The sequence below is a fragment of the Bubalus bubalis genome, chromosome 4, assembly GCF_019923935.1.
Source record: "Bubalus bubalis isolate 160015118507 breed Murrah chromosome 4, NDDB_SH_1, whole genome shotgun sequence".
NCBI classification, from domain to species: Eukaryota; Metazoa; Chordata; class Mammalia; order Artiodactyla; family Bovidae; genus Bubalus; species Bubalus bubalis.
Window position 1 is genome coordinate 55,177,288 of NC_059160.1, and position 12,042 is coordinate 55,189,329.

The following is a 12,042-nucleotide window of genomic DNA, read 5'->3' on the forward strand; positions in this document are numbered from 1 at the left end:
AAGTTAAAAGCAGATACTTTTTTGACCTGTAGGATTAAAACAATCTTTAAAGGTTATTAGTTTGAAATGAAAATTAAAGTAAGCCTAAAATTTATTAGAATGACAGCACCCTCTGTTTCCTATTTGCCTAAGAGTTACTAATAGTCCATTGTCATTAATACATGTAAGCGGTGTTACCTCTCAACAATTGTTGTTGATACTCTGTCACTAACAGTCACGTGGGTGATGAGCTTCTTACGGAATCCTGTGAGAGGCCTGGTTTAATCTCACACACCCCTTTCTAAGTCCCTTTTAGAGGAAACACCAGCCTTGGCAGGAGGAGGTCAGGTTTACCAAGAACAATCCATGTCCTCTGATGAGCTGCCCTCTTGGGAAGAAGCCAGATTTGAGTGTCGGCTGTGCATCTCAGTTTGTTTTTTGCCCAGTGTTGGCTTGTCCCAGCTCACAGTCTGCCCTAATTATTCTGCATAAGCTTTATATTTACAGCCGGTTAAGAACTCACCTTACAAGATCCAAAGGCTGGTATTTATACCACACACCCCAGGACGCCCAGCACTCATAGAGCAGATGTCGGTGGTTTACCGCTCCGTGGGTTCTGATGGAGTTTTTACTTCTGTAACTTCCCTGGATAAAAACACCATGGCCAGTGAGGTAATACCCACAAAAGCCAAGAGCAAAAACTGATAGTAATGCTAGTTCTTTTTGTTTTTATCTTTTTAAGGTAGTGAAGATACTCTGTATGATACTATAATTGTAGATGCATGTGTATTATACATTTGTTTAAACTCATAGAATGTATGGAATACAACACCAAGAGTAAGCCCTAAAATAAACTATGAACTTTGGTTGGTTATGATGGTTCAATGTAGAGCCATTAATTAAAACAAATGTTCCCCTCTTATGGGGGATACTGGGAGAAGCTATACATGTAGGGAGCTGTAATACCAGTTTTTATGGCAAGAGTAGCAATAGGGATGATATAAGGATAGATCCATTCTATTGAAGGGAAAAGAGTAGGATTAGTTATTCTGGACATAATTTTGATGTTGATGCCATGCAGTAAAAAGCCCATGCTTGCTGGAATCAGGCAGGTCTGAACTGAGTTAAAATTCAGTTCTGTTACTTTTTAGCTAGGATATCTTAAACTCTCTGAGCCTTGGATTCCCAGTTCATAGTGGAACTAACAACATCTGCCTCATTAGGTTTCTTCTGTGATTTGAATGAACAGAGCATCTTGCTCAGAGGCCATGCCCAAGACTTAGGAGTTCTCTTTCCTACTTGTCTCAAGACTAAAGTATCGATAGTTGGTAAACAGCTGGTCACATGGCCTTGTGACCAAGGGCAGAAAATTTTACAATGTAAGAGTTGTAAGTCACCTCAAGTTTACAATAATTCAAATATAATTTGACATCCTCATGGAACAAATGAGGATACCATGGGTCAGAGGAGTAGGCTTTTTTTTTTTAAGTTCAGTTAGTGTTAATGCTAGTTTCACCAACAGAAAAGGCATGCTGTCTGGAGGTAAATTATTGACATTTTAACTTGAGAAGTCCTTTCTTAGGGGGAAGTGAACAGGCCTGAGAGACAAGGAACTCACTCAGGTTCTAGTCTCAGCTCAGCTACCAACTTACTCCATAACTGGGGGTGGGCTAAGCTTTCTCTAAACCTCTATTTAAGTTTTCACCATAAAACAAGGCAACAGGAGCTGCCCTTCTTGCCTCTGAAGGTTGTTATGCGGTCAAATACTATAATAAGGTTAAACTGAGAGCAAAAGTCAAAAGAGCGATTATGTTATTACTGCAGCTGCGATTACTAACTGAAAAATTCTCTTTTCATACAGTGCAGGGATTTAGCAAGATATGAAAACCACAGAGAAGACCTGGAGTTATTCTGGGGTTTCACAGTTGCATCTCCTCAGATATCGGCAAGCCCACACCCACTCGTCTGCATAGAGACTCTGTTCACCCACAACTGCTCAACACTGCCCTTACTGTGGGCAAGGGGTAGGCAGTGGGAGAATGCAGTTCTCACTGAAACCCTTTATTGGGGGCAATGCCAACTAATAACCACATGGTATTATGGTTTTTCCAGTGGTCATGTATGGATGTGAGAGTTGGACTGTGAAGAAAGCTGAGCGCTGAAGAACTGATGCTTTTGAACTGTGGTGTTGGAGCCGACTCTTGAGAGTCCCTTGGCCTGCAAGGAGATTCAACCAGTCCATTCTGAAGGACATCAGCCCTGGGATTTCTTTGGAAGGAATGATGCTAAAGCTGAAACTCCAGTACTTTGGCCACCTCATGAGAAGAGTTGACTCATTGGAAAAGACTCTGATGCTGGGAGGGACTGGGGGCAGGAGGAGAAGGGGACGACAGAGGATGAGATGGCTGGATGGCATCACCGACTTGATGGATGTGAGTCTGAGTAAACGCCAGGAGTTGGTGATGGACAGGGAGGTCTGGCGTGCTGCAACTCATGGGGTCGCAAAGAGTCGGACACGACTGAGCGACTGAACTGAACTGACTGTACTAATCCTCTGGGGACACGTGTCTTTTGAGTTCAGAAACATCTGTGTGTGGCTTGAGAAAACTTTTATGTCAAAATGTTTGCTTCTATCACACAAAAGGTTTCATGACTGTCTGTTAATATGGTCTTGGATCAAAGCCTCTAGTTTTCTTAATGAAAGAGGTTTTAAAAATTTCACTGAATACTCTGTGGTGACCTCAACACAAAAAAGAGGGAATTTATGTATCCGTATAGATGATTCATTTTGCTGTATAGTAGAAATAAACACAACATTATAAAGCAACTATACTCTAATAAAAAATAATAATAAAAAAAATGGTATACCACCTTCTCCATCCTCCTGGTGTTTAAAATCAAGAGAAGAAACTCCGTAAGCCATACAAGAAATATATTTTGGGAAGACCTGCCATGGCTGGGTAGCTGGAACTGTCCTCCGAGCTGAACTGACAAACTGTTAACATTGTTTCTAATAGAAGATTGTTAAGAAAATCTAACAGTAATTTCACCTTGCCACTGTGTGAGGTCTTAGAGGACACTGGCTATGTTCTTGGTGTCATACTATGACTGGTATGGAGTAGGTACCATGAAAATGACACTAATCTCTCACCAATCATGAGAATTATGGCCCTGAAAACCCATATATGCAAAGAGAATTAGAGGTTAAATTACCATATATGTAAAGATAATTCTGGATTAAATTACCTAAAATCTAGTGGGAAAAATAGAGGTAAGGGTAATTACAGTTACATTTATAAAAGTCCTTATAGATGACAAAGATTGTGCAGTAAATAAGGAGAATATAAAAATTTATACATCTTAAATAAGCAACAATAAATACACTACTATTAATTTCCATTTATCATCTTTTAGTTACTAGAGCCTTCACAAGATGGCTTCTTCCCACTCTTTAAGGATTAGCTATAAATTTTTTGTTGTTGTTGCAGAGACTATATATTTCAGAGACATTTTCCCCCTGGGTCCAGCACGTCATACAAATTTTCAATGCCTCTTTAATTTTATGACTTGGAGTCCCTCAGCCATTCTTCTAAATTCATGCTGAGTGACTCTTGATTCGAGTACTCTTGCAGTTACATAAAAAAGATATGGAGAAATAAATCTGTGCTGGGCGAGAGATGTAACAATGCAAGTAGGGCCTCCCCATCTATTCACTGAACAAATTAGATTCATTCTAAACAAATGTCCTATCAATGAACGCAATTAATGACTATCCCCAGAAGCTGATTTATTAACAAGGAATTGACAGAGAAGGAGAAAAGGCAGGACAATACCTCGTGCAGAGGAAATGCAGCTTCATAGGAGCCATTAGTAAGCAAACGATTCAGACCTACAACAATAAAAAAGTCCAAAGTGAATCCATACTGAGTTTAAATCCTCCTAATGTAAAAGTAATGTAAGGGTCATACTTTTTGGAGAAAACAACCTACATCTTCAAAAGTAGTTCAAATACTTTTGGGGGACAACAGTTTAGAAAGTTTTTCTATCTGCTAGGAAACTAGAAACAAAGACTAGAAAATCAAGTTTTCAAATAGGAAAAACATGATGAAGCATACCTAGCATAGGGCTTGGCATAGAGAAGGGAGCGTGCTGGGAGAAGTGGATGAATTAATCATGCCAAAAAGATGACTTTCCACCTGAGCTCTCCTATTTTCACCCAGAAGCTTCAATATGGATGAAGCCAACTCCTTTGCATTGGGCTAGTGGGATGACTTTGGAAAGTCGTCTTGTTCTCAGCCCTCAACTGTCTCATCCATAAGGTGGGGGAAGGATATTGGACATGTGGATTTGCAATGGTTTTATTGGTCAGGTATAAACCACAGTTTCCACCCACACTTAAGGGGAAGGGATTACACATTCAGGAGTCACCCCCAGCCTGTGTCTATCACAGGTTTATGAATTTGATTTTTTTCTTTCAAAGAATCAGCTTTTGGTTTCATTTATTCTTCTCTATTTTTTCCATTTCATTGATTTCTTCTGATTTTTATTATTTCATCTACCAACTTTAGACTACTTTAATTTCCTTCCCTACCCCCTAGTTTCTTAAGGTAGGAGAGGTCATTAATTTGGGACCATTTCTTTTCCTATATACACATATGGTGCTATAAATTTCTCCCTGTACTGCACATTTTTTGATACACTGTTTTTTCACTTTCACTGAATATGGCAACTTTCTGATTTCCCTTTTGATTTCTCTCATCCATGAGTTATTTAAAAATACATTATTTAGTTTTAAATATTTGTAAGTTTTCCAGAGATGGTCTTATTGATATCTAATTTAATTCCACTGTGGTCAAAGAATTATTGTCTTGTTTTATGTTCCTCAAGTATGGTCTCTTGGTAATACTCTGTGTTTACTTAAAAAAGTTGGGTATTCTGCTGCCGGTGGTAGAGTGGTCTAAAAGATCAATTAATTTCATTGATAATGTTTAGGTCTTCTAACCTCCACTGATTTTCTGTCTACTCGTTCCATTAATTATTGAAAAAGTGGTATTGAAACCTCTGACTATAACTGTGGACTTGCCTATTTCTCTTAGCAGTTCTATCAGTTTTTACTTCGTAGTTTGAAGCTTTGTTATTAAGTGCATAAGCATTTAGGATTTCTATGTTTTCCAGATGCACTGACTCCATCATTTTAGAATAGCCTTCTTTATCCCCAGTAGTAGTCTTCGCTCTGAAATCTATTTTGTCTGATATCAGTATAGGCCTTTCAGCTTTCTTTTGGTTCGCACAGTATATATCTTTTTTGATTCTTTTACTTTAAGCTATTTGTGTCTTTAAAGAGTGTTTTTTGCATGCAGCAAAAAAAAAAATAGGTCTTGCTTTATTATTTAATGTCAACTTCTGAATTCTGGATTGGGATTTTCAAACCATCTATATTTAATGCTTATTGAATTATGAGGTGCTCTACTAGTCTCATTGGAAATCCCTTTGGGTTGCTCTTTCTCTGGCCTTGGGTAGCTTTCTGATGTGTGTACTAATCAGTACTCTAAATACTTGCGGAGGCTCTCTGCAGATCTTTAGGGTTCTCCGTGAAGCTCTCTGTTTTCTGGTGTGTTGCCCTGTGAACTCTGGCTTGCCTTGGTCTCCCTGGATTCTCAGCAACATCTTTTCGACTTGGGGAGTCTACTAGGTTCAGTGAGGGTTCTTTTTCCCTCTGTTGCTGTCTAGAAATCATCTTAAGATAGTAAGCAGAGGCAACTGTAGGGTTCACCTCATTTGTTTTCTGTCTCTCAGGGATCCCGGTTCTTGGCTGCCTAGTGCTCAGTGTCTTGAAAATAGTTGTCTCATACTTTTTGTCTTTTCTTTTCTGATTGCTTCAGGTGGGAGAGTAATCTTGTGCCTGTTACTCCATCTTGGCCAGAAGTGGAAATATGTTTTGATCTTTAAAGTTTCTCTCAGATCAAGATACTACTTCCTAAAATGTACTTCAAAGAAGATGACTGGAAGGATGTCTCTCAAGCAACTTTTAGATAAGTGCTTTCCATGTTTCAGATCCTGATTAGAGGCAAGAGGCTTAGCCTAACTGGAAAATGAAACATGCACCGATTCACTTTTTATTGATGGAGGATCAATCAATGTTTAGGTACTTTTAATCATGGTAATATGATTAAATGTATTTTAAGATGCTTTGACATTAACTCTAAATGCCTAAGAAAGACAGCTGAAGTATAAATATCCGTAGGGCTTTGTTTAGCACAGAGGAGGCCCTTGATAAATACCTTTGTAATGAATGAACAAATGATTGATTATGTAGAAAACTTTGACTTCCTGGAGCTTCTATAAGAATTCTACATATATCATCAATCACTTTCAAATATTCCAGATAATAACAAAAGATTCACAGGGACCTAATAAGAGACTTCTGATGATGAAATTCTCTTGTGAATTTGTGATAATTTATCAAAGTCCTGAAAAATGAGAAAACAGTTAATATTAAAAGTCTTCCCCTTTGAGCATCAGTTTTGAAACTATGAATTAATATCAAGATTTATTTTTTGTACTTATACTGTTAAGTAAGTCTTTTTTTATCTATTAATTGCTCTATTTTGAAAATGGAATTCACTAGGTTTGATTTTCGGAGTTGTAATAATCTCAGAGTGAATATTGTGGTAGTTTTTCACTCCACTGAAATACCCTCATAAATCATGTCTACAAACCATATTTTTGTATTATCTCTAATCCATGTTTGACCCATGCAAGATGCACTTTCAGAAAGAGTTTCAGCCAGATAATAACATAAGATAAACATTAATTCTATTGATGGATTAAATTGTCTTATAACATGTTTCTTTTAATTATGAAACTGAAGATGATAATGAAACATTGGGTCAACAGAACATTTATATTTGAACTTCAAATTTTTCATCATAATGTCTGATCCTTGGTTAGTAATTTACTTTGTAGTTGGTTATTTCTAACTAGACATTTTTTCAGTTCCTCACTGACTTTCAAAGCACTGGGGTTCTTGATAGAATTCTTCTTTCATCAAATAAGAGAAATTTTTACAACAATCATTTCTTACTAGTACTACATTTCCTGTGTTTTTTCAGAACATTTACAAATCATTCTCTCTGCCCTTTTTCTGTCTCCATCTTGACGAGCTATAAAAATAACCCACATTTTTAGCTGCAAAAATTTAAGCACAATAATTGCTGTATGGCCTCACTGCATAGTCTTTGATTGTGTAAGAATGCTGATGGTTAGACACTGATCATGTTTAAAAGATTTTCAATTTGGTTCAACAAGCAATCTGCCTGTATGCCAGATACTGTGCTAGGCAATGATGATACAAAGACAAATAAGGCAACTCATTTATAATTGAGAAGCTTATTATCTAGACTAGCAGTTTTTAACTGCAGATTCTCAACACCCTAATATATTATGAGTTGTGAGGTGTGCTAATATTATACTACCAATACTAGTGAAGAGACTGGTTTTAAAAATTCTTTGCATGCTATGAAATAATCCAGAATAGCTACTGCCCTAATCATTTCACTTCTACTCACTTGTTTTCTAGTATGTTCCTGATATGCTGTTAACCAAGAAAAGGTTGAAAAAAAGTATGTGTAGCATATCCTAAGTTTGTTAAAAAAAAATCACATGGACAAATGAGGTATAAAGATGAAAAGAGTAATTAATGTAATATTTAAGTTATTCAGTACACAAAATGTTAACATTGGTTCTCTTTAGTTGGTAGAATTTTCATTGTCATTGAAAGTAAATAATTCAAGATAATAAAAGAAGAGTTGTACATGGCTAATTACCATATAGACTGCAAAAATAATTTCCATAGGAATTCAGAAGAAGAAAAGACTCCTCTGAGCTGGAGTGGCCATGGAGGACATTATGAAGAGGATGTGTCTCAAGGATGGATGACTGCTGCAGAGAATTTAAGGACATGCTAACCCATAACCCTATGTAAGTCAAGAAAGTCCTAAATCTGGCTCAATGTCACCATACCCACCTACACTGACTCTCACTGAACATAATATTCCAGGTGTATTCAGATCTGGACCAGGTATCTGATTCTCCCTATTATATTTTAATTTACACAGCTTGCAATCAAAGTAGTCTTTGGCAGCTTCCCCATACTAGTGACTCACACTTGCATTCAACTAAACCTCCCAAGTTTGTCCCTCTTTATGATGTGTTGAGTAATATTTCTCCCACACGGTGCCAAGATAGCTATTTTGCTGAATTTGAGTATAGCACTTAACATCTACAAACTATTGAAAGTCATCTCTCAGATGTGGCTGAGATTTCCAGATCACTGAGCTCTTTCAGGATCCTAACTCCAAGTGACTAACATAATGCATCCTTCCAGTCTCCACTCCACCTGAAAGCCTGATGAGCAAACTGTTTAGGCTCTGTGCCAGTTATCAGTTGACTGCTCCTTAGCTTTGCAGTAATGCAGTTCGACCCTGTAAATATTTCTCGTTTGCCAGATGCTGCAATGTTAAGCTTTGTCAGTAGAAGGCCCTAGAGGGACAGTAGGGCAGGGAGGAGTTTGTTTTCCTGGTACTAGTATGCTCCTCCCAGCAGGCTTCTGCAACTCATAGCTTCTGTGGAACCCCGCACGTGTAGTTCATGGTAGCCAGAAGCCCTGGGATCTCCTCAAGGGCAGGTGGGCCTTTGAACAGCTTCATAGGATGATGACGCTGGGCAACAACTCCCAGTGAAGGGGTTCCTTTGGAACCCCTCTAACCAGCTTCTCCCAGAACTTGAGAGGGCGGATTCACAGAGAATCCTGCTGGCACAGAAACCCGAGCAAACTGCTCTGCCGCGCAGTGATCCACAACTGCCCCCCTTCTAACAAGGTCTCCATCTCAGCTTTGTTGTGGGGCATCTTCTCTTCTATTCTTTAGAATTCTTCTTGCTCTTTACTAGTCAGTCCTCTATTACTCCAAATCTCCATCACAATTAATTATTTACATTAACTTTTCCTGTTTCAGGAAAAGTTATCAAACTGATAGTTCAGTTGGTAAAGAATCCACCTGCAATGCAGGAGACCCCAGTTCAATTCTTGGGTTGGGAAAATCCACCGGAGAAGGGATAGGCACCCACTCTAGCATTCTTGGGCTTCCCTTGTGGCTCAGTTTGTAAAGAATCCACCTGCAATGAGGGAGACCTGGGTTGGGAAGATCCCCTGGAGAAGGGAAAGGCTACCCACTCTAGTATTCTGGCTTGGAGAATTCCATGGACTGTATAGTCCATGGGGTTGCAGAGTTGGACACAACAGAGCAACTTTCATTTTCACTCTCCTGTTCAAATTCTGTGTGATTTTTTAATCTCTTGATTAGACCATGATTGACACAGGTCATCATTCAAAGCATAAATAAAAGTCTTTCTGGGACAGAGATATGGACAAAGCTCCCAAATCTTCCCAGTATATAGTACTCTACTTAATAAGGCAGGAAATTTGGTAATATATTATGGAAAGATTCTCACGCAAATATCCCCAGTGTAATATGTGGAGGTTATTTGCTGGAGGTGGTGATTATTTGGAGAATGTACTTATGTATGGCAGTTCCCTGTGCCTGCTTCTGCATCTTGCCATACACTGGCTCCCTCTTGTCATTAAGGTTTTAGTTCAAATTCCAGCTTCTCAGAAGAGCATTCCCTGACCATGCCATCTCAGCATGATCTCTACCCCCTAGTCAATCTCTATAACATCATCCATTTCAATTTCTTCATGTTATGTACTGTATTTACTTATTTATTGTCTGTTCTTAACGTCTTGAACATACACTTCAGGAGAGAACTGTGCTCATCTCCCTAACATCTTGCTCAGTGCCTGGCGCACAATGCATGCTCAGTCACTTCAGTTGTGTCTGACTCTCTGTGATCCTGTGGACTGTAGCCCGCAAGGTTCCTCTGTCCATGGGATTCTCCAGGCAAGAATACTGGAGTGGGTTGCCATGCTCTCCCTCCAGGGATCTTCCTGACCCAGGGATGGAACTGGGGTATCTTACATCTCCTGCATTGGCAGACAGGTTCTTTACCACTAGCACCACCTGGGAAGCCCACCTGGCACATAATGGGCACTCCTTAAATATCTGTTGAATTGAGAGCACTTTTCCATGGTCTAAGATAAATGAGATGATGTGTTATCTTTTAAAAAGCAATCTATTAAGGTTTCACACTTCTGAGTTATCCATCAAGGAACTGTGCAGTTAGAGGTTTTATAAATCACAAGTATTTCTAGAATTGATATCAATGTAATAAAACCAAAGGGAAAAGTCTGTAATCCTCCAAATCAAATGTAACTTGTTATACTGATATACTACTTACCAATTTTGTTTTTTCCTTCTTCATACTTTATTCTTTGTAAAATATGATGTACAATTCTACTTCTTGTGGCATTGTTGAAGAAAGTGTCTTTGTTGTGTATGATGAAGCTGTACACACATATTGAAAACACAAGTTAAGGATTAATTGGAGCTGAGGGATCTAATCTTTGATATAATTTGGTGTGACTTAGAGAGCTATGTCTTCCATCTGTCACAGAGACGGTAAGTCTGGAATAGCATGAGGAATCCCCCCCACCCCAAGATCACACCAGAGGCAAGAGGCTCATGAATCTTAGCAGTTTTGGTTCTCAACCTCCCAGTCATTTACATCATTATGTTAGGAAAGGGCTGGAGCTAACTACAATTAAGAAACTTGCAACTAATAGCAAGTCCATGCATCCTGTTTTTTCCCTCAGTAAGGTCAACAGATAAATTCAACTAAAAATTCATTTTGCTTTTATCTCCTTTTGTATTCCACTTCATCCTCTCCCATGTCATAATCACATGATTTTTCAGGAATTTTAACATCTGAAACTGGCTTGGGAGATGGACACAGGTCTTAGGTAATCACTCTGGCCTGGCTCAGGGCTGAGTCACTAGAAACGGCCTCTGTCCATTCCTTTCCCACCTTCTCTCCTGGATGGACCACCACTCTTCTAGAGCACATACTTAAGACTGCTTCTCTCTCAGCCAAAGGCCCATCCAGCCTCCATTGTTTCTCACAGGACTCATGAACACACACGCACACAACACTGTGTAGGTATTCCTACCCTGAGCCAACAGACAGAGCTTCCAGGACCACACAATGCAGCATGAAATGGCCAGGTCCTCCTACCCAGTAATGGGTTAAATGGTCGAATATGAGAGATACTGTAAGTATAATTACTTCATAAATTATAGTTTATTACCTCAGCAGACTTTTATAGTATGTTGCGTGAATTGGACACTATGTAAGGCTTATCAATAGTGGCAGTCATCACCCTCAAAACTCAACTCAGAAGTCATTTTCCTCAGCAGATCTCCCAACCCCTCCAACCACTCTTCTGCCCTCCAAGGAGTTTACTATTCATTCTCTCCTCTAAGCTATTTCTTATCTTGCAAACACATCAATTTACTGATCATTCTGTATAGTCATGTATTTATTTTCATTAATGAAATCAGTAAATGGTTATGGAGAACACTCTATAGGGTAATGATTATCCAGTGGAAAATAAAGCAGACACAATCTTTGACCTTGAGAGGCTTACAGTCTAGTGGGAAAGATAAACGACAAAGGAAAGGAACATGAGGCAGATATGGGCAGAATCAACCTCCTTATTCATGCCTTTTCCCACATAAGACCAAAGGCTGAATTGTAATAATTTCTGTAGCCCCAGGAGCTAGTGAGTGGCTGCTGCTGCTACTGCTAAGTCACTTCAGTCTGTGTGACCCCATAGACCGCAGCCCACCAGGCTCCCCTGTCCCTGGAATTCTCCAGGCAAGAACACTGGAGTGGGTTGCCATTTCCTTCTCCAATGCATGAAAGTGAAAAGTCAAAGTGAAGTCGCTCAGTCGTGTCCGACTCTTAGCGACTCCATGGACTGCAGCCTACCAGGCTCCTCTGTCCATGGGATTTTCCAGGCAAGAGTACTGGAGTGGAGTGCCATTGCCTTCTCCAAGTGAGTGGCTAGTACACAGAAAAGGTATAGGTTTTTGAATAGCAGTAAGAGAG

The 12,042-nt window shown here is 39.2% G+C and overlaps 1 protein-coding gene and 1 long non-coding RNA gene across 21 annotated transcripts in view; one reads left to right on the forward strand and one right to left on the reverse strand.

Annotated features, from left to right (window-relative positions):
* The window catches only part of LOC102413824, a 54,856-nt gene extending 52,656 nt beyond the window's left edge, over window positions 1-2,200 (forward strand). For 2 of the 3 annotated variants that reach the window (XR_003108795.3, XR_326270.3), the window contains one exon: window positions 1,841-2,200. This is a non-coding gene — a long non-coding RNA (uncharacterized LOC102413824). The remainder of the gene's footprint in view (window positions 1-1,840) is intronic. The other variant, XR_006640944.1, reaches the window with a different exon arrangement.
* Window positions 1-12,042, reverse strand: part of ANO4 (anoctamin 4) — a 442,247-nt gene that overhangs the window by 84,228 nt on the left and 345,977 nt on the right. For all 18 annotated transcript variants that reach the window (XM_025283649.3, XM_044941445.2, XM_044941444.2 and 15 more), the window contains 3 exons: window positions 10,333-10,439; window positions 3,813-3,868; window positions 503-624 (listed from right to left, as the gene is read on the reverse strand). In XM_025283649.3, coding sequence (XP_025139434.2) covers window positions 503-624; window positions 3,813-3,868; window positions 10,333-10,439 — 285 coding nt within the window. The remainder of the gene's footprint in view (window positions 1-502; window positions 625-3,812; window positions 3,869-10,332; window positions 10,440-12,042) is intronic.